The sequence below is a fragment of the Medicago sativa genome, chromosome 8 (assembly GCF_051527215.1).
Source record: "Medicago sativa cultivar Bolivia chromosome 8, Bolivia_mono, whole genome shotgun sequence".
In the NCBI taxonomy this organism is placed as follows: Eukaryota; Viridiplantae; Streptophyta; class Magnoliopsida; order Fabales; family Fabaceae; genus Medicago; species Medicago sativa.
In genome coordinates this window covers 71,297,548-71,320,260 of record NC_140756.1, presented here as the reverse complement: position 1 = coordinate 71,320,260, position 22,713 = coordinate 71,297,548, and the positions used below count along the sequence as shown (strand labels likewise).

At 32.7% G+C, this 22,713-nt stretch overlaps 2 protein-coding genes across 2 annotated transcripts; both read left to right on the top strand.

Annotated features, from left to right (window-relative positions):
* LOC146901139 (uncharacterized) lies at window positions 1-437 on the top strand. The gene has a single exon (XM_085735738.1). The coding sequence runs from the start codon at window positions 31-33 to the stop codon at window positions 304-306; it is 276 nt and encodes a 91-aa protein (XP_085591864.1). The 5' UTR covers window positions 1-30; the 3' UTR covers window positions 307-437.
* A 7,526-nt stretch (window positions 438-7,963) lies between these two features.
* Window positions 7,964-9,944, top strand: LOC146901138 (uncharacterized). The gene has a single exon (XM_085734865.1). The coding sequence runs from the start codon at window positions 8,419-8,421 to the stop codon at window positions 9,445-9,447; it is 1,029 nt and encodes a 342-aa protein (XP_085590991.1). The 5' UTR covers window positions 7,964-8,418; the 3' UTR covers window positions 9,448-9,944.
* The last annotated feature ends 12,769 nt before the right edge of the window (window positions 9,945-22,713 follow it).

Below are 22,713 nucleotides of genomic sequence, written 5' to 3'. Positions count from 1 at the left end.
GAGGTGATTACATTACAACATAGGATCAAAATGGAGAAACAAACAGAGAAGGAGACAAAACCAACAACAACAAATGAAGCAAGTAAAGGAAACATTGAAGGGCTTCCATTACAAGACAGTCCCTACCTGAAATATGAAGATTTAGAGGATTATAAGCGTCAAGGTTATGGCACACAAGGTCACCAACAACCACAGAAAGGTCGTGGTGCTGGTGCTACAGAGGCACCAACTCTCTCTGGTGCTAATGTTTCTTCTGAGGCTAAATTCAATGCTGCTAATGCTGTTAATAGCAAAGGAGTTCCTTAATTTCAATATTGTCTAGAGTTTTTTCAATTTGCGTTATAATAAAAGAATTTGTATTTTAGTTTTGCTTTTTATTTGTAATTTGTAAAATTATCTTTGAGAGTTTTTAGATTATTGCACTTTCTAAATTTTCATTTTGCTTCTTTGTTGGATCTGGGATTTCTGAAATGAACAATTATAAAGTGAGTAATATCAATATATAATTAGAGGAATAAATCGAATCTGAGTATTACATAGCAAGTTTGTTGAAATAATAATCTCTAATTTTGTCAAGTTAAAGAATCAAAATATCTTGTACCAAAAAAACAAAAATCAAAATATCATGTTCGATTAACAAAACTACAATTTGAAAACAATTTAAATTTAAATTTCATTTTTAGAAAAAAAAAATTATTCCATCCATTATTAGTTCTCGATTTAACACAACTAGAGTTTTTCGATTTATTCACGTACGCATATGAGCAACATGAGCTGAATGTTACTGGAGCTATATCCTTTATAAGGGTTGATTACGTATTCATTATTGCTCTTTGTTGCACATAATTTTTTTTTCAATCTAAATGAAAATTATATAAAGGAGTACAAGGGTCTTCAAGGAAGAGAAGTACTTAAAAGAGAAACTTACAAATTGCTTGATGAAAAATGCCAAGTACAAGGGTTTTTTTTATTGTTGGGGAAGGATATTCACAAGTACGAATAACTCTAGAATCATTTCTAGGACTTACTTCCTAATTAAAATCCACTCACTACCACAATTTAATAACGTCACCCTATAATAGCGGCTTTTTAAGAAACCATATTCTCTACACTTTTCAATAGAAATTCCAAATAGTTCTAGATATCGAATTTCAAATTATCAATAACATTGCTCCCTATTATTATTAATTTGAAATTTTTTCTTCATTCCAAATCTTGCTTTCAGTATTTGAAAATCTTGAAATTTCAAGAGATTTGTGAAAATATTTGCAACTTCATCTTGAGTCTCACATACTTAAGTTCGGGCAATGCACTCTGTAATGAATAAGCAGTCACGTGGAAAAGGTGTGCAAGTGAGAAATGAGTCACATGGAGAGGCTGAGGGACCAAAGGAAATCCCTGATTACGTGGATCAAGGACGCGGAAAGAGGGAAAAGCGTGCCAGCTAGAAGCTAAGGGAATAAATAGACTGTAGTGGGACTGTAGTAGGGGGATTTTGGATGTGATATGACCCTTTTCTTCTCTCTGATTATTCCCCTTCTTTTCTGAACCTTCTTTCTGCAAATTCTATGTACTTTTCTCTTAAATTCTCACTGAAATTAAGAGAGTTTGTTCCCTTATTGCAATATAATTTCCTGTTCCATTAATTACTATTACATTCATTTCATTGGTGCTTTCATTGCATCATGGCAGACAACACACGTATGAAGGAAATTTACGCCGAGCTGAAGAAAAACGCCGATGCGGTTGAATTGGTTTCGTCGTCTCTAACCGGACAAATTGATCGGTTGGAACTTGGGGGAAACGCTCAGATGATGCGAATGGAGGAGATTCAACGCTCAAACGAAACACAATTTTCTCAGCTCAACGCTACTCTGGCTCAGTTGTTACAACGATTGCCGGCAGGTTCGTCGTCTCTCCATGGTGCTGGGAACTCAGGTAAGGATCAACAGAGGAACTCGTTTCAGGTGAGATCTGTGAAATTGGATTTTCCTAGATTTGATGGAAAAAACGTGTTGGATTGGATTTTCAAAGCGGAACAATTCTTTGATTATTATGCTACTCCTGATTGTGACCGTTTACTCATAGCCTTTGTACACTTAGATCATGAGGTGGTACCTTGGTATCAAATGATTCAGAAAACTAACCCATTCTTGTCATGGTCAGCTCTTACTAGAGCTTTAGAACTTGATTTTGGACCTTCAGCTTATGATTGTCCTCGTGCCACTCTGTTTAAATTGCAACAATCTGGGTCTGTGAATGAGTATTATATGTAATTTACATCTCTGGTCAATAGAGTAGATGGGTTAAGTGTGGATGCTATTTTGGATTGTTTTATCAGTGGTTTAGAGGAAGAAATCAGTAGAGATGTGAAGGCGATGGAACCTAAAAATTTGAGTAAGGTCGTGGCTTTGGCTAAACTGTTTGAAGAGAAATATGCAGCTAATCCAAAAAACAAACTATCCCCTGCATCAGCTAGAAGTTACAACCAAAACTCTTCATTCAGCTCAAAGAACCAAACAAATAACCAAAAAAATGATACCTCTGTTAAGCCCAATTTACCACCACTGTTACCAACACCACCAATCAAACCCTTCAATACTAGAAACCAAAATATAAAAAAAATCTCACCAGCAGAAATTCAATTCAGAAGGGAAAAGAACTTGTGTTATTTCTGTGATGAAAAGTTCTCCCCTGCTCATAAGTGTCCCAATAGACAGTCCATGTTGCTCCAGCTTAAAAATGAAGAGGAATCACAGATAGACACATCTCTATCAGATGTTGATGAGGCCAGTGTGGAGGGAGACACACACCATTTGTCACTCAATGCTATGAGAGGCTCTAATGGAGTTGGTACCATTAGATTTACAGGACAAATAGGAAGCATTCAAGTTAAAATATTGGTTGATGGAGGCAGCTCTGAAAATTTCATTCAACCAAGAATTGCTCAGGTGTTGAAACTACCCATTGAACCAGTTCCAAATCTCAGGGTTTTGGTGGGTAATGGTCAAATGCTTGGTGCAGAAGGCTTTATTCAGCAAGTACCATTACACATACAGGGTCAAGAGGTCAAAGTTCCTGTATACTTGTTACAATTTTTTGGTGCTGATGTGATTCTAGGTTCCACTTGGTTGGCAACTCTAGGACCTCATGTGGCTGATTATGCAGCTTTGACTCTAAAGTTCTTTCAAAATGGTCAATTTATCACTTTACAAGGAGAGAGTAAGGTGGAATCTAGTCCTGTGCAGCTACATCACTTCAGAAGATGGCAACTCACAGATGCTATAGAAGAGTGTTTTGCAATACAATGGCTCAAAGAAGATGTCCCAGAAGATGTATTAGCTGAATTACCAACAAACATTGACCCTCAAATGGCCATTTTATTACATACTTATGCCTTAGTCTTCAAAATACCATCAAATTTACCACCTCAAAGAGACCAAGACCGTGCTATACCCTTACAATCAGATTCAGGACCTGTTAAGGTAAGACCTTATAGGTATCCACATGCACAGAAAGAACAAATAGAAAAAATGGTGCAAGAAATGTTGGATCAGGGTATAATTCAGCCTAGTAATAGCCCATTTTCGTCCCCTATACTGTTAGTAAAAAAGAAAGATGGAAGTTGGAGATTTTGCACTGATTATAGAGCACTAAATGCAATCACTGTGAAGGACAAATTTCCTATGCCAATTGTGGATGAATTGTTGGATGAGTTATATGGAGCTCGGTATTTTTCAAAATTGGATTTGAGGTCTGGTTATCATCAAATCATGGTCAAGCCAGAAGATAGATTCAAGACGGCTTTCAGAACACACCATGGACATTATGAATGGCTAGTTATGCCATTTGGTCTGACTAATGCACCAGCAACTTTTCAGTGTCTGATGAATAAAATATTCCAAAGTGCATTAAGAAAATTTGTGCCTGTTTTCTTTGATGACATCTTGGTTTATAGTGCATCTTGGAAGGATCACCTACAACATTTGGAGGCAGTACTGAAGACATTACAGCAACATGAGTTATATGCTAGATTGTCCAAATGTTCCTTTGGTACTAGAGAAGTAGATTATTTGGGACACAAGGTATCTGGCACAAGGGTCTCAATGGAAAGTACTAAAGTACAAGCAGTGATGGACTGGCCCACACCAGCCAATGTCAAACAGTTGAGAGGTTTCTTAGGCCTCTCCGGTTACTATAGGAGATTCATCAAAGCCTATGCACACATAGTTGCACCGTTAACTGAGCTTTTAAAAAAAGACAACTTCACATGGAGTTCAGAAGCAGAGATAGCTTTCAACAAATTAAAAAAAGCGATGGTAGAAGCTCCGGTGCTCACATTACCTGATTTTACTCAACCATTCATTCTAGAAACAGATGCATCAGGAATTGGGGTGGGAGCAGTATTGGGACAGAATGGACATCCAATAGCTTATTTTTCAAAGAAACTGGCACCTAGAATGCAGAAATAGTCAGCTTATACTCGTGAATTGCTAGCCATTACTGAGGCATTAGCAAAATTCAGACACTATTTACTAGGTAACAAATTTATTATTAGGACTGATCAGATAAGTTTGAAAAGTCTGATGGATCAGTCTCTGCAAACTCCGGAACAACAAGCTTGGTTGCATAAATTTTTGGGGTTTGATTTCAAAATAGAGTATAAGCCGAGAAAAGACAATCAGGCAGCTGATGCACTATCAAGGATGTTCATGTTGGCTTGGTCTGAGCCCCATTCATTATTTTTGCAAGAGTTGAAAAGTAAGTTAGCTGTTAATTCACATCTGCAAAAGTTGATGGAACATAGCCAACACAGTAGTGAAAATAATCAATACACAGTGAGGGAAGGATTGCTTTATTGGCAGGGCAGATTGGTCATACTAGCAGAAGAAGAACTAGTGCAAAGAATTTTACAAGAGTATCATAGTTCACCAATTGGAGGGCATGCTGGGATCACAAGGACCATGGCCAGATTGAAGACTCAATTTTATTGGCCAAAGATGCTGGAACATGTTAAAGACTTTGTGCAAAAGTGTTTGATATGCCAACAAGCTAAAGCTAGTCATACTTTACCTTCTGGGTTGTTACAGCCATTACATATCCATCAACAAATATGGGAAGACATAGCTATGGATTTCATAACAGGGCTGCCCAGTCATGGAGGGTTAACAGTAATTATGGTTGTGGTGGACAGTCTCACTAAATATGCATATTTCATACCTTTGAAAGCTGACTACAGTAGTAAGAGTGTGGCTGAAGTGTTTATGAATCAAATTGTCAAGCTCCATGGCATACCAAAATCAATTGTGTCTGATAGAGATAAAGTGTTCACAAGCTCATTTTGGCAGAATTTATTCAAGTTACAAGGCACCACATTAGCTATGTCTTCAGCCTATCATCCTCAGTCAGATGGGCAATCAGAGATTATGAATAAGTGCTTGGAAATGTATCTTCGGTGTTTTACTTTTGAAAATCCAAAGAGTTGGGTCAAAGCACTACCTTGGGCTGAATTTTGGTATAACAGTGCTTTCCACACTAGTATTGGTATGACACCTTTCAAGGCACTATATGGCAGAGACCCTCCTACACTGATCAGACACTTAAACACCAGTCAGGATACACCTGAAATTGATGAACAATTAGCTGACAGAGACCAGTTGCTAGCTAAATTGAAAATCAATTTGCAGAGAGCACAACAAATAATGAAGGCACAGGCAGACAAAAAGAGGCAGGATATCACGATGCAAGTGGGTGATGAGGTCCTGGTCAAGCTGCAACCATACAGGCAACACCCTGCTGCTTTAAGAAAGAACCAAAAGCTTGCCATGAAATATTTTGGGCCATTCAAAATCATAGCTAAGGTAGGCACAGTGGCATACAAATTGCAGTTGCCTTCCACTGCAAGAATCCATCCAGTGTTCCATGTCTCACAACTCAAAGTGTTTAAAGGTAACATTTAGGAACCATACATGCCTTTGCCTTTAACCGTGACTGAAATGGGGCCAGTAATGCAGCCTATACAAATAATTGCTACTAGAACAGTACTTAGAGGAAATCACCAAATTCCAGAGATACTAGTACAGTGGGAGAATGGTTTGCAGGAAGAAGCTACTTGGGAAGATGTAGAGGACATGAAGGTCAGCTATCCTAACTTCAATCTTGAGGACAAGATTGATTTTAAAGGGGAAGGTAATGTAATGAATAAGCAGTCACGTGGAAAAGGTGTGCAAGTGAGAAATGAGTCACATGGAGAGGTTGAGGGACCAAAGGAAATCCCTGATTATGTGGATCAAGGACGCGGAAAGAGGGAAAAGCGTGCCAGCTGGAAGCTAAGGGAATAAATAGACTGTAGTGGGACTATAGTAGGGGATTTTGGATGTGATATGACCCTTTTCTTCTCTCTGATTATTCCCCTTCTTTTCTGAACCTTCTTTCTGCAAATTCTATGTATTTTTCTCTTAAATTCTCACTGAAATTGAGAGAGTTTGTTCCCTTATTCCAATATAATTTCTTGTTCCATTAATTACTATTACATTCATTTCACACTCTCTTATGAAATGATATATTGTGTCTATGTGCTTGTATCAATCAGGAAACACAAGATTCTTTGCAAGTGCTTGTGGAGATTTTTTACCAATACAAATTAGTATTTCATCAAATCCATTCATTTCTAACTATGGTAACCTGTGTTCCAAATGCACTCTCTTATGAAATGATAAAAGCTTGAACACAGACAAAATCATTTAAAATTTCCATTCTCCATCCAGCTCCAACCTTCTTTCCTTTGCCAGTGTAGCAATTTTGTTAGTAATTAGTGCTGGTCTTGATGAGAGCCTAAAACAACGAAGGATCATCATATTGAGTTAAGAACAACCACACAAGTGATTTGAACACTGATTAATATTGTAAGGCTTTAAGTATATGGATCTTTTTCTTTTGAGCAAGAGTATATGGATCTTGTCACTTATATGATGCTCAACTTTTAATTTTCATTAAGTGTGAGAGTTTTACTCGCATTTGACAAACTAATGATCTCCTCCTTAAATAAAAGTTGATTTACCCACATGCACTTGCACTACTATTGACTCACAATATCAACCGAACACGTTGTTGATTGCCTCACCGTTAAAAAACTTTTGGTACAAGGAGCCGATTGTCTTTAGTAAATCATCAACTCTGATATCATTGATGGTTCATGAGAGGAGCCTTCACACACTGAAAGATTATTACATTGTGATAAGAGTAATCACACAAGTGATTTGGATACAACACATATTCACCTAAAATTAAAAATTTTAAGACATTGAATTTATGAATTATTTTACCATATAATATTCAACACCCACTTCTTATCTAATGTAAAACTTTATTCACACTTGACATTATTTGAAAATCTACGTCTAAACTACTAATAAACTATTATTTCTTCGATATTTTTTTGTATTTTTTTTAAAAAAAAATAATACAAAAGAATATCGAAGAAATAATAGTTTTATTAGTAGTTTAGGCATAAATTTTCAAATATTATTATTATTATTATTATTTTCTTCCTCATTTGTGTACACATAGTGCTTTAGGCATAATGGAGTCACACTTTTTCACACTTTGTAATTTTGAAGTACGATATCAAGTGTATCTTTGACTTTTGGAGGAGCAAAACTAATTTTAAAAGTGTCGAATTAATTTTGATATGTTTAAATATTTTCACATACAATTAATTTTGTCTTCGTAGTTATTTTTAATTTCAAGATATTATTTGAAATTGTTGTTACTATGATTGTTTTTTACTTCAAATTTATTATTCGATCCACTTTTATTTGACTAAATAATTTTACATCCAAGTTACTTTTAACTATAATCAATCAATTTTAGACCGTAAATTTATTCGAAATTATATTTGTTCACCGCAAAACCAAACACACTCTTATAAAATGCTTCACCCCTTTAAATTCAATTTAAAATACAACAATCGACTCCCCCAACTTGAGTATTCCATTTGACAAACCCACTTGCGATTCCTCCATCGAGATTCCAGAAGAAAAAACATCTTTATCTTTTGCTCATCATAAAAACAACATCTTTAGAGGTAGTGTCTCTGTATTAGCAGGCCCAAAAAGCACCCTTTGCTTTTTTTTCACTCCTCAAAACAAAAGAAATTAGTAAAAGACAACATTTTGTTCGGTATCCGAGACTGATAACCGATGATCGTTTTGATCACTACTATGTCCTATCCCATCTTATTTCTCACTTTACCTCTTTTTATATTCCAAATGTTCATTTTTGTGTCACACACTGTCACCCACATCCAAATTCATATACCCTCTTATTATAAACCTTAGTCTTATTTTTCTATTCTTCCCCCAACACCAACGTTAACACCTTCCAAATTAAACCAACACTGTTCCTTTGTTTTGTTAAATGGCGACAAATAGTGTCCAAGAAAAATGGAACAACCCAAGAGAAGAACTAGATGAAGATGAAGAAGCATTGTCACTATGTGATCTTCCATTATCTCAAAACAAACCAACCAAAGAAGAACACTCTCATGTCAATGAAAAACAAGAAGAATTCAATTTCAGTTCATGGGTTGGTCTCTTATCAACAGAACCAAAAATGTGTGTAGCAGATGAAGTTTTCTTCCAAGGCCAAATTCTTCCATCACGTGCCTCATTCAGCTCCCAAGCTGGTTTATTGACCACAACAGGATCACAATTCCAACGTGATGATGATCATGATCATGGTAAGCAATTCAATTTCAAATTCAATCAGTGCAAATCAAAGCATGAATCTTTCAACGAGTTTCGTAGCAATAGGAGTACAAGTCAAAACTCAACCACATCAAGTAGCACTAGTTCTACAACAACACCAATTGTTTCGGTTTCAAAATCCAAAGTTAGAAACCAATTTCACACACATCCAAGTCCAAAACCTCAGTTAAAATCATCTTGTCCAAGAAAATCTATATCTCAAAATAGAAAATCATCAGTTTGGGAAATTTTCCGTTTAGGTGTTGTCCCTACTCCAGAAATAGGATTGCAAGACCTCAAGGTTCGTAGTAGTAGTAGTAAAAATTGTGTCAGTCGCAATAGTAGTAGTAGTAGTAGTAATAATAGTACTTTTAATGATAAAAGTGGCAAAATGAGTAAGAAGAACGAAAATGGTGATAAGAGCAATCATGTTTTGAAACACTTAGTTGGTATACGAGGTGGTTTGTTGAGTGGTTGTGATTGTTCTATTGAAACGGTAATCAAAAGTGGTACCAAAAGTGGATACAAGACAGAAAATACGACGAAGCACGCTGTGAAAGAAAAAGTGGAGTGGAAGAAACAGAAGCAAAGGCAAAAGCAAGGGAAAAAGGTTATGTCACGTCGTAGAACATTTGAATGGCTTAAAGAGTTACATGCAAGTCATGCTGATGAAGAGGCTTTGTTATCAAACTCATCATGAATCATATGAATGTTGGTGTTGGTAGATGTAATGCAATCTCAACTGTTCGATCTTAATCGATAAACTTGGAGTTTCTAAGTTGATGCCGTTTCGCAATCTCAATCATTCAATCTTAATTGGACGGTTCAAATTATGAGGGTAGTCAAATGTAGACGGTTAAATCAAGACTCTTTTGCTTTAACTGTCTATCTGACTGAACCCTAAAGCTTTGATTTAATTGTTTACGAACGACTGTACCACAAAACCACAATAGAAAATCTAGTGGTTGGATTAGAACTTTGTAGGAAGATCTAACTCAAAGTCAAAACATACGTGACTAGGTGCAATTTATTTGAGTGTAGCATGCTTGTAGTTTAATTTTAGATTTTTAGATTAGATTGCCTTTTGGCTATTGCTTTTGTTTACCTTTAATTTGAATTTAGTTATAATATTGTAGTAGTGCAGGCTCTGCAATCAAAATTTCTTTACTTTCTAGTGAGAATGACGCTGTAATCAAATTTATTTTCTTTTTCCCTTCTTTTTTTTTAATGTTTGGGGGTTAATTAGGGTGTCAAATCTTCATGAATAATTGATTTGGTTAAGATATTATGCTAGTGAAGTTTTGTGGCCATGATGGACTTTAAAATGATAAGCTCCAATACGAGTGCTTATGGTTGTCATGATTGAAATGTGAACTTCAATGCTTTATGTTTGGTTGGGTGGAGAATGTGGAATAGGAATTATGGCACTATTCAAAGTCACGCGAGGGAACAAAAGTTTAGAAATAAAGTTTTGTAATAGATGAGCTTTTTTGAAGTGGCTCTAAGTAGAAGGCAAAACAATATTTTTACATACAAGAAAATTGTTAATGGTTTTGGTCATGGAATTGGAGGTGATAAAGATCAAATCAAATATATAGGGCAAATATATAAGGAGGTTTAATAACATGTGATACATAAAACGAACTATTATGGTGATGCATTGGCCCGATCAGTATATTGGAGAGCTACCATGCTTCCTCTACTCCTAACTGATATGTTTGGATTGAATTTGAGTTTATTTACGTTTTTGTTTATATTCGAATTATGCACCAAAGAAATGGATTTGGGTTTTTAAATAAAAAATAAAAATAATATTGATATTGAGAGAGTTGGTTTCCTGAAAAGATGATTTGAGTTTGATTCTTAGGGTTGCTAATTTAGAAAATAAATCAACCTTATACAAAAATAAATTTTTAAAAAATCAACTATTGTGCTGCTGATATGTTTCTTTGGGTTCAATGACATGTCTCATAGTGGCCTCAATGGTCCAGCAATTTGTTGAGCACGTTTTTTGCTTTTTCAAATTTTGAATACTATATTTTTTTTTAAGAAGCCAAATGCAAAATATATTAAAAAATAATCTCAATTGAACATAAGGTATGCTTAAAAAGAATCGGGACAAAATTTTGAAATAATAAAGATCACAAAAACAAGAACCACAGTTACAAAGTTGTGATATAACTTGTATAGAGAGATAGTAAAGACCGCCAAAAGTGAAAATCAAAAGTAAAATCCGGTTCATGTGCCTTCAGCCACCACAAGAATTAAGCTTAATATTATCTTGAAGTTGATCATGGGACTTCTTTTTGTTGCTAAAAATTCTTGAATTACGTTCTTTCCAAATGAACCACGGACAAGCCAAGCACATAACCTGAAAGCATAAATGAATGTCCTTTTTAAAAGCATGCTTACAAAAAAATTGCTACGCATAACACCAAACATTTGATTGAACAATTATAAAAATACCCAACCAACAATGAATGAGATGTCAGATACTACCAAAAAAAGTCACACTCTAAAAATAGATGATCGATCGTTTTCTCTTGACCTTCCGAGCACATAATTGAGTCACTGCTCCTCTTTGCAGATGAATGATGATGCTAGAAGGTAGCACAAGCAATGTTGGTTGGATGGGGGAGGTGTGTTACTCAGGTTTCCTTTTAAAATTTGGTACTGAAAGCCCAATTGTTTTTGGGTGTGTGTTGGGGGTGGGGGTGTCTTATGTTTCATTCTCCCCGGTACCAATTTTGGTTGGTTAGTTTAGTTTCTTCAAAATAAATTGAATAAGTATTTACAAAAATGTTTATAATATTATAACAATGTATTGCACAAAAGTTTATATTTTATTTAAGGGGTATGTGTAAATTTTAATGTATAAATGAAAGATTATTTTTCACTAGTGCAAAAATATAGGATGGTATGTGTAGCTTGAGTAACTGATATATATTAATGACTATCTATTTTAAGGTAGGATGGATTAAAAACAAGTTAGGAAAAATAATATTAAGTGAAAAGATATAGGATGGTATGTGTAAACTAGAATTTTAATGTATCAATTTTAGTTGTTCATTAGTTTATAATAATATTAATGACTGTTTATTTTAAGGGGTTTAAAGTGCAAAAATATAGGATGGTATGTGTAAATTTTAAAGTTCATGGTGTTAAGTTGAACCTCGTTAAATACATGTAGGATTGTCTTTGTATGTTTTGATAGTCTAATATGATCTCTTAACATATTTAAAAACATTTTTCATATGAAAGTATGTAAATAAGTAAGGAACAAATTGACGAATGATATTGAACTATTTTGATATTTAAGATGACATTTGAGAAAATTTGACTATATATGATTTTATATTTCAATTCTAGTTAATAATAATACATTTAAATATATAAAAAAATATATTAATGTATACTAATAAGCTTAAATTTATGAAAAAGTTTAAAAAAATTATTGAATCCATGGTAAATAATTTAATATGACGACGACAACAACAACAACAACAACAATAATAATAATCTTAATATATATAAATGTTAGACAGTCTGACCTAACCCTAATCCCGCCCTTTTTATGGGTCTGAATAATTTTTATGAAAAAAAAGGTTTTCCAAGGATTCGAACCGGGTACCATTTGACTACGCTTTATAACTCTCACCATTAAGCCACTTCCTTTTTGGTTGAAATATTTTTTTTTTTTTGAGCAAAGGCAAACTTACTGCATTTCATTCATAAACAGAGAGTACAAGCTAGTAGGAACATCATAAAAGACATGGGGGCTAGGATTAGATAGAGCAGATTGTTGCTTCCAAAATTGATATACCGTACTAAAACATTTTTTAAAAGACTCAAACGCCCTAGCGGTTCCTTTTCTGATAACAATTTCTTTTCATTCTTAATTGTTCCTTTATTGATGGCAGTATTTATTATTATTATTATTATTATTATTATTATTATTATTATTATTATTATTATTATTATTATTATTATTATTATTATTATTATTATTATTATTATATTTGTTGTTGTTGATGTTATTATTTTCTGTCGTTTATCACATAAAAGTTCCTTTTCATATTTCTTCTTCTTTCAGTTACCACATAAAAGTTCATTTTCCTTTTCATTTTTATAGAATTAACGGCCCTTGCGGTTAGGATCAGTTTCTTGGTGTATTCTTACTATGTGTTATGATATTAAAGTTGCATTTTTAAAATTGTTGATAATTTGACTGATTCTGATGATAATTTTGTCATTAGAAACTTCACTTTTTAGTGTAATTTTGTCGGCCTCTTTGTTTGTCATATATTATATCACTTAAAGTTATTTATTCTGACTTTTTATTTTCAAAAATCACTACACTAGATTATAACATTACTTTGATTTCTCCCTTTGACTTTTCAAACATGTTTACTATTTTCAATTTGTTGATTTTAGTTGTTTAACATGAATGCAATCAAATATGAAGATTGAGAAAAAAGAAATTCAAGAACACAACCTGGTAATATTATTTGGTAAGAAAAATAAAGTTAATAACTTAAATTAGTGTAATTTTTGCATTTTTTATTGTTGAATTTTGCGGTCGTTTCATAGCATGGTATTGAATGTACAATCAATATGATATTTATATACAAAACCCGTTCATCGCACGGGTTAGAGTCTAGTAATAATAAAATAATCATATTCTCTTAAGTAGCTTGGCCTAATTTGTAAACCTAAAAGATGGTATCCGGTCCGATCTTTTTAATTAAAGTGGCTTCTAAAACAACTTTAACTTTATCCATTTTTTTTTTAAAAAAAAAGTCTAATCTAATATGGACCTGACATGATAAGCCAATATGGGCGGATGCAATACATGGCTTGGTTTGGCTATAGCCACACCAAAAAAATTTCAATTTTAATTTTAATATATGGAGAATGTCTATAAGAATGTGATGTCATAGGAAGTTGATGACTCATTTTGTTTCAATTAACAATTGTTAAGGTTACAAATAAACTTGAGCTAATAGAAATAGCCCAAATAAAACTACTAACATTGTTACTTTTGGTAAAATGGTACAATATTTTATTTTATTGGACAGACTTTTTTGACACTATAGTCACACCAAAAACTTTGTCCTAGATCCTCCCCTCTACGCCAATATCCCTATTGACCAACTTAGCGCATGTTTAATTATACTTTCTATTGTTAATAGAGTTTAATTGGGGTGCACTGACTGTGTAAAGGCACTTTACACAGTCAACCAATAGAATGCTGTCATTTCATTTTCTCTTTTAATATAATTAATTGAATTAAAAAATAAAATGAATTCCATCGATGGCATTCTATTCCGACACCGTTGTCCACCGCTTGAACCAAGCCCCAACATCCTTAAAAGACAATTGAAGGTTGAGAATACCACTTTAACGCACAACCAAGATGGTATTGTTTCCTTGAGAAAAATACCATCTCACACATCCGTTTGTTAATCAGTAGTGTTTGCAAAAACTCCACCGTGATTGACTGATTGCCACCGTTGCTGCACTATAACTGTCATGGAGGATGAACTGGAAGTTTTTGTCGACGATTAATTAAGTTTTTAGTATTAATCTCATTAAAACAGAAAATGAAATGGCAGCATTTTATTGGTTGACTGTGTAAAGTGTCTTTACATAGTCAGTGCACCCCAATTAAACTCTTGTTAATATCGTGTTCCAACGCCAATTTTGCCGCAATTTTAAGAAGCTATATATCCTAGCTTCACATGAAACACACGTATGCATTCATTGTAAAGCACGATGGAGAACCAAACACGTTGAAATCGTGTTTGATGATGTTGGACGCTCGTGGGATGACTCTCACCGGGTAACCAAACATAGACTTGGCGTAATTTCACTCCTAATTACAATTGCAATGCAATGTCACTTCCCTGTCTTGTACCAAGAGAACGAATAATCGTATCAGCAGTTTTTTTTAGTACATTGGTCATATCCCAATTCAAATTTGTTTAACAACTAAAGAAAGAAAATTATGATAGATGACATATAGTCCAATATAGTATATATTACTACCTACGGCTACCAATAATTTATTGGCTGCAATTTATAAAAGCCTCCAAATGAGTGTTCCTTTTGAATTATTTTTTTTTTTAGAGGAATGAATGTTCCTTTTATAGATGACTATATTCATATTCATTTTAAAATTCAAAACTTCATTACATTCTGTAGACATACATAAATAATTAGATAACGTTTTCAAAAAGAAAAGGAATAAAAAAGGAGAATCTAAATAAGATATAAATAATGTGTGTGTCTATATATATATATATATATATATATATATATATATATATATATATATATATATATATATAGAGTCAGGATCCGTTGACACCAGGTGTCAACGGATTCGTTGACACCAAATCTTGACCATTCATTTAAGTTTGATCAAAGGCTCATAATTCTCATTAAAATGTCTACATAAATTTCCAACTTTCTTGGTGCATTGAATCACCTCCTTATTTTCATTTTAGGTAAATGAATATCGCTCTGATCAATTAGTGCCTGAAAGACCTTATTATTCAAGAATCGTTTCTTCCTAAAAGACCTTATTCAACAATCATCTCTTCTGATTAGTCTCAAATTATCTACTATACAATCACCAATTAATCACACCCAGAAGAGTAATTATTGGCTGGTCCTTTGCATCTTCATTCACCCATGGCTAATTGCTCATATGAATCATAACCTATGTAAATTTACTAAATCAATTGAAATCTATTTGTATATTTTTATGTTTTTCTTCGATGGTTGGGATTTTAGGCTTGCAAAATATACATGAATGAAAAAGCAATTGCAGATCTGGATGCATAATAGATAAAATCAAAAGTTATGGTTTTGGTTAAATGAAAAAAACCCTTCAAATTAAATAGAGCTGGCTGCCAATTATCGGTTCACTGAAAACCACAAGTTGCTATCTTTGATTGGTACGAATCAGGACTAGGAGGTGAGATCGGTGAGAACATACATGCTTTCATTGTTGTTCGTTTAATGAGTGTATAATCATATGAAAGTCTACAGAGAAGGCTCATGTGAGTTAATTTATGAAACAATTACAGCCTTTGGATTAGAAAAATTGATGGTTGAGATTTGGTGTCAACGAATCCGTTGACACCTGGTGTCAACGGATCCTGACTCATATATATATATAAATAATGTGTGTGTGTGTCTATATATATATATATATATATATATATATATATATATATATATATATATATATATATATATATATATATATAAATATATATATATATATAAATATAAATATATATATATATATATATATATATATATATTTATATTTATCTTATTAAATGTTATAACTAATTTTATAAATACTTTTTTTTCAGAGTAGTATATAATATTAGAGTAATAATGATATTCGAACAACTATTTTGGTACAACTTTTAGGACAACATTGTTGTTCTCTATTTTTATTGGTCAAAAACAATAGAGAGAATAATAATTTAATGTGAGTACGAGAGAGAAAGTTGTTTAAAAGTTATACCAAAATGATTGTACATTTTGGTATAAATAAATATCATTTTCTCATAATATTAAATGTTATAAATAATTTTTTTAGAGCACTGAAGATATAAACTTCATAGAAAATAGCCAATAAAATAGAGAATATCATATGGTACCAACAAAAGACAAAAACCCTATTAAAAGACAAATTCTCAAAACTAATGCAGAGGGTACCAACAAACTCTATTAAAATGAAGCAAAAACCCTCATGACAACAAATCAGCTGACAACTCTGCTATAAAACTCTTAAATCTCTCATATGGTACCTCTTGCACGTGCTTTCATGGATTTAGGTTGAAGGATAGATTTAAACTTTGCAGTACAAGTAACCTTACCCCATAAACAACAGTAATGGGTTCCATTTTTCTTAACCTTAGCCTTGTAGATTTAAGCCATTTTCTTCCCTGCGTACCATGCTACCTCTTCCTTAGTGTTCACTCTCTCAATTTGAACCAATGATATATGTTAGGGTACTGATGCTTTGGTATGGATCTTTTGTATCGATGGATTGTACCCATCTCATAGATAAACAAAATATAAATAACTTGAAATAGATAAGCAAAACTTATGCACTAATGAAAATATGAAATGATATTGTCTTCGTATTTAAATATAAGACTTTCTTTAAGTTTTTTACTTCTCTCTTTTTACAAGACTCTTTTAAAATTTTCAACTGCATTAACCATTTATTTACTAGTTAAGAGATCAAATTGACCTATATTAAAGTTAAGGGATTAAACTCTTGACCAAAAAAAAAAGGTTAAGGGATTAAACTTTACTTTCAAAATAAGTTAAGGGATCAAAGTGATATTTAAGTCTTTTGTTTGCAACTTGTAATAAATACTATATAAAACATTAACTAATTCTATTTCATGAAGAACAAAGCTTTAAAACAATATGAATTATCAATAAATTTGATATTACCATCAAATTTAATATAAGCAAAAAATTACTTTTTAGATTTATTACATATTTGTTGCATTTTGCCCACATTATAGACCAATTACGTCAGTTATTCAATAATCTTAAATAGTATATCCATAGGCCATCGGCATAACCTCGTGTACCGAAAAATAGCATCACCACGTGCAGTGCATCCTCTTGCACTACCTGATGCCTATTTTATCACTTCAAAAAATAACAATTAATTCATCATCTCAAAAGCAGGATGAGGTCACCATAATTCTCAATATTGATGGAAGTGCTTTGACCAATCCAGAAAAGGCGGGCTATGGTGGATTAATACGTATGTACGATGGAAATTTTCTTCTTGATTTGTTTGGTAGTGTGGGGATCTCAAATATTCTACACGTTCAGATTCAAGTGTTGTTGACTCTTCTTCAAAAAAAAAAAAGTGTTGCTGACTCGTGTAAAGTTATGTTAGAAGACATGTTATAGAAAGTTTATGTGTTTCTCTGACTCTTTTCATGTAGTACAATTGGTAGTGAAGGACATGATGCAAGATTTTTACATCTCATAAAACTATTTACACGTAAGTATAGAATAGGATCGTGTCCACAGAGAGTTGCGTATATCATAATCGTTTTCACAATATTTATCACATTAAGGGTTTGAGTATAGATTGTTTGTTTATGTAAAACTATTTTCCTATTCGACATAAAAGTAAAACGAGAAGAGATATGGCTATTTCGCTTGCGGTTAGAGATATCAACCAAGCGTAACAGCTGCAATCTCTCGATCGATTAATCGGATTCTAGCTTTTTAAACGATATTATCACAATCACTCGACAATATCATTCGTGTCCAAATGATATCGTTAGTTCTAAGGGATCGTTTAAACATCGATTTCCCAAACATTTAAACGATCACAAAGTCGTTCGGATAATCTAATCGACGATTTTCCAACCGATTACATTACCCAAAAGCATTAAGTTCTAGATTAAAAGTGATTATCAAATATTAACATCTATGTCTAGAATGATAACTTAAGATAGATTGTTATTCTATTTTTAGATTCAAAAGTATGTGTCCATAACATTTTAAATCTCAATAAGACAATAAAAGCAAGAATAACAACAATATTGAATAAATAGCTAGATCCATATATTAAATGATCAAAAGATGACATAATAGCTTGTTTGAATACCTCAATACCACAAGAGTAGATGTAGCTACATATGTCTATGATAGCTATGCAAAGGATGAAGAAAAGATGAAGATTCTATGATAAGATCCATGATGTCTCAACAAATCTTGGCTTGAATCTACTCCTAACTACCTTGCTTTGAGTTTCTCTCTCTAGAAATGCCATAACCTCTCTCTAAAATGTAAATGAATAAAACAGTGAATGAATGAATAGAGAGAGGTGGAAAAGCTGTTTAAATGGGCTGAGTTTGCGAAATGTCGCTAATATCGACTATTTCGCTATCAGCGAAAGTGTCGGTGGCCAATGGGGTTGTGCCACGTAGTCCTTGCACCTGATCTTCATGAGTTTTCGCCCCCACTTTCGCTATCAGCAAAATTCTCTGGAGAAATTTCGCTAATAGCGTACATGTCGCTAATGGCGACTTTCTTCAAGTCTGCTTCTGGTTTCGCTTCAGGTTGCGCTGATGGCGTAACTGTCTGGAGTAATTTCGCTATCAGCGAAATATTCGCTAATAGCGAAATTCTTCAAGTTTGCTCCTGATCTCGCTCCCAGATACGCTGATGGCGTAACTCCCTGTGAGGATTTCGTTATCAGCGAAAAACACGCTAATAGCGACTTCTTATGAACTTTGACAATTCTTGCTCCTTGCTTGTATTTTCCTGCACAAAAAGGGTAGAATAAGGCACAAAAGCATAAATGACATATTTGCATAATATTGGAGTTTTCCATGGATAATCTTGCCAAACAAGTCACTAAGATGCATAAACTAACACATGAAATATATCACTTTTGAGCACTTATCAGGACACCCTGAGGTTTCATCATTATGAAAATATCTTGAAACTCATTTGAAATTATTTTGTTAAGGATTGGTTTATTTCTATTCATCATATCCTTCGATGGTTCTTTACCATATCTGATGGTTCTTTTTCTCTGGGTTTCAAATGAAGTCCGCCAAAATTCAAATTATAAAGGAAAACGAGCAGGAAAAAAAATCAATTTGAACTTCATTTCCTAGATCGATCGGTTCTGCGAAATCAATTCTTGCTCCAAATACTTTCCGGTTTTTAAAATTTTTTGATAACTACTCCCTCCACCCCAAACTATAAGTCGTTTTATTCATTTTACACCTATTAAGAAATGTAATTAATTTTGTATGGCAAAGTGATATTATGAGTTGTTTTACAAAATTGTACTTAATAAATGGTATGAGAAAGATAAATCAATGAACCAAATTAAAGAAGAGAATAATAGATAGTTAAGGGTATAATAGAAAAAGTAATATTATTGCTTCATTGGTATTGTAAAATGATTTATAATTTAGTACAAATTTTATTGCCAAAGACTTATAAATTGAGACAAAGCGAGTAATTTGCAACTTATTTAGTGGAGTCTTCATCCCTAACCTCATTTTAATGTGTTGGTTAAGATTTGTCACATACACCCTCCGGTCACAAATATAAGCAAAAAAAAGACATCAATCTTTGGTCACAAATATAAGCAAAACTAACAACTTTTACACCGTTATTCCTAATATACCCCTTTTAAATTCAAGTGTGGTTTTCAACATACGCCACAACTCTTGGAATACACGTACATGTACATGTTTCCCATAACAGCTTTCCATAATGCATTCATTTCAATTCTCCACAAGTTTAGCTCTTGTTGTACCCAATATAAAAACCCATTTTTTCTTCCTCTAATTTTCAGTCTTCTATCGCCCTGTATACATCTTCTTCTTTTCAACTAAAAAAAAAAAACCACAAAATTGGTTTGATGAAATACCCTCATTTGATTTGGGCATTGAAAGTGCCTGGAATGAGTTTTTTTTTTTCCTTTTCTTTTGTAATCTGTTATCTTTGGTTATTCCTTCTTTCATAATGAAACTACACCTCTCTTTATAAAATTATTTGTCACGATTATACTCCCTCCGTCGCTATATGTAAACCCCCTTTGCTTTTTTCACATTTCTTAAGAAAAGTTGTTAATTAGTGTAATTAATGTGTCTATTTTGTGTGTTAACATTACCAAATTGTCATTTGTTTGTATGTGTATTAAATTTGACTTTACATATTTCAAGACAAGTTAATAGTATTAATTAAGGGCATGTTTAGGAAAAAAATAATAAATGGATGTAGTAATTTGAAAAAGAGTTTACATTTAGGAACAAATATAAAATCAAATTGATGGTTACATATAGGGACGGAGGGAGTAGTATTTTATTTTCTTTCTTTTACTTATAATTCCTCACCTTTCCAAGGTGACAAATCAAGATAACGATGTTCTCACTATTATTCTAACAATTGTGCTTTTGGATTATACAACTAATTTTTGTTGTTAAAAAAAGTAGTAAATGAATGATTACTGTTATCTAGCATGGCAACAATGGACTCAAAAAGCATGCATCTTCTCCATTTATACTTTTTTAATCGTGCAAATTTTGCATCCATTCCAGCAATTAGAATTAAACAACATTCTTACTTTAAGATTATACAATTAGTTTATGTTAGTTCAATTGCTTCTCACAATACTTGTAGGCTTGTAGCGGCAGCTTGATATAGTTTATGTAAGGTTATCTTCATTCTACAATGTCCACTTGACTCCAAAGTCAGTACGTTATTAGTATTCAAAATTTAAAAGGCTTTCTCTATAATCATGGCTATGTTGACGGTAAAAAGTTAGGTGAAAAGAATCTGAATTGAAATTGGTGTGTTAAGAAGCTGGATTGAAATTATTTCAAAAAACTGAAAAGAATCTAAATGGGTGGTGAATAAATGTGAGGCTAATTGGGAAAATTGAATTGGTGTTTCTGAGCGTGCGGGAGAGCAGAAGGTGTAATTAATTTAACTTGAATGAGGTTGTACAATAATCTTGGTGTATTAATTTTAAGAAAAGGGCAATATAGTCAATTTAACTTATGTTTTACACAAAATCTAGAAAATTAACTACTCCCTCCGGTCCTTATTATAAGAAACAATTGACTTTTTTGGTTCATTGTGTATGTGATGTATCTAGTCTATATTTACAATAAGATACATTAATTATTCTATGAACCTAAAAAGTCAACTTTTTCTTATAATAAGGACCGGAGGGAGTACACTTAACTGCATTTCTTAATCACCGTGAAGGCTGTTTTTTTTACTAGTATTTTGTGACCGGGGGGTGTAGATTAAGAAAAACAATAAATGAAGATGTGGACTTCTTCAATCCCTTATCATAGAAACCTCTAACAAAAATCATTGGTACTAAAAAGTTGTTAGAGCAATAAATTTGTCTAAAATATAGATGATTATTACTAAATTACTCTATGTACTCCCTCTGGTCTCCATTATAAATAAATTTTGAATTTTCAGATTCATTAAATAACTAATATATCTGTAAAAGAGAGAAGAAAAATATCATCTCAAAAATTGTCACAAAATAGATGTATAAATATCATTACTATTAATATTATTACCCATTTTTTTAAGGCTAAAATATGGTATTGGTCCCTGCAAAATAGGTCAGTTTTGGTTTTAGTCCCTGCAAATTTTTTTTATAGTTTTTGGTCCCTGCAAAAATAGGTCAGTTTTGGTTTTAGTCCTTGCAATTTTTTTTATAGTTTTTGGTCCCTGCAAAAAATTTTGTTTTTGGAAATAGCTCTTGACCCCAGTTATGTGATGATTTGTCACTTTTATAAATTTAAAAATAATTATTGTATCTGTTTTATTATTATTTTTTAATTAAAAAATAATTATTGCTATATAAATTATAAAAAATAATATTCTTTTTATTAAGTAAGCACATATGCCACGTATGCACAAAAGTGACAAATCATCACATAATTGGGGTCAGGGACTATTTCCAAAAACAAAAATTTTGCAGGGACCAAAAACTATAAAAAAAAAAAATTGCAGGGACTAAAACCAAACTGACCTATTTTTGCAGGGACCAAAAACTATAAAAAAAAATTGCAGGGACTAAAACCAAAACTGACCTATTTTTGCAGGGACCAAAAACTATAAAAAAAATTTGCAGGGACTAAAACCAAAACTGACCTATTTTGCAGGGACCAATACCATATTTTAGCCTTTTTTTAATACTTGTGGTTTGACCAGGAGATCTTTTTTTTTCCTTCAAAAAAAAAGATCTTATATTTGGAGGTAAAGGTAGTATTATATTTTTATCTCTTACGATATCATCAATGGTAAAGGTAAGTATGTAAAAGTAACACAACTTTTTAACAAATTTACTACAATTACTTTTTGTTGTGGAAGATTCTTATATTAAAGGACCGAGCAAGCATACATGTTG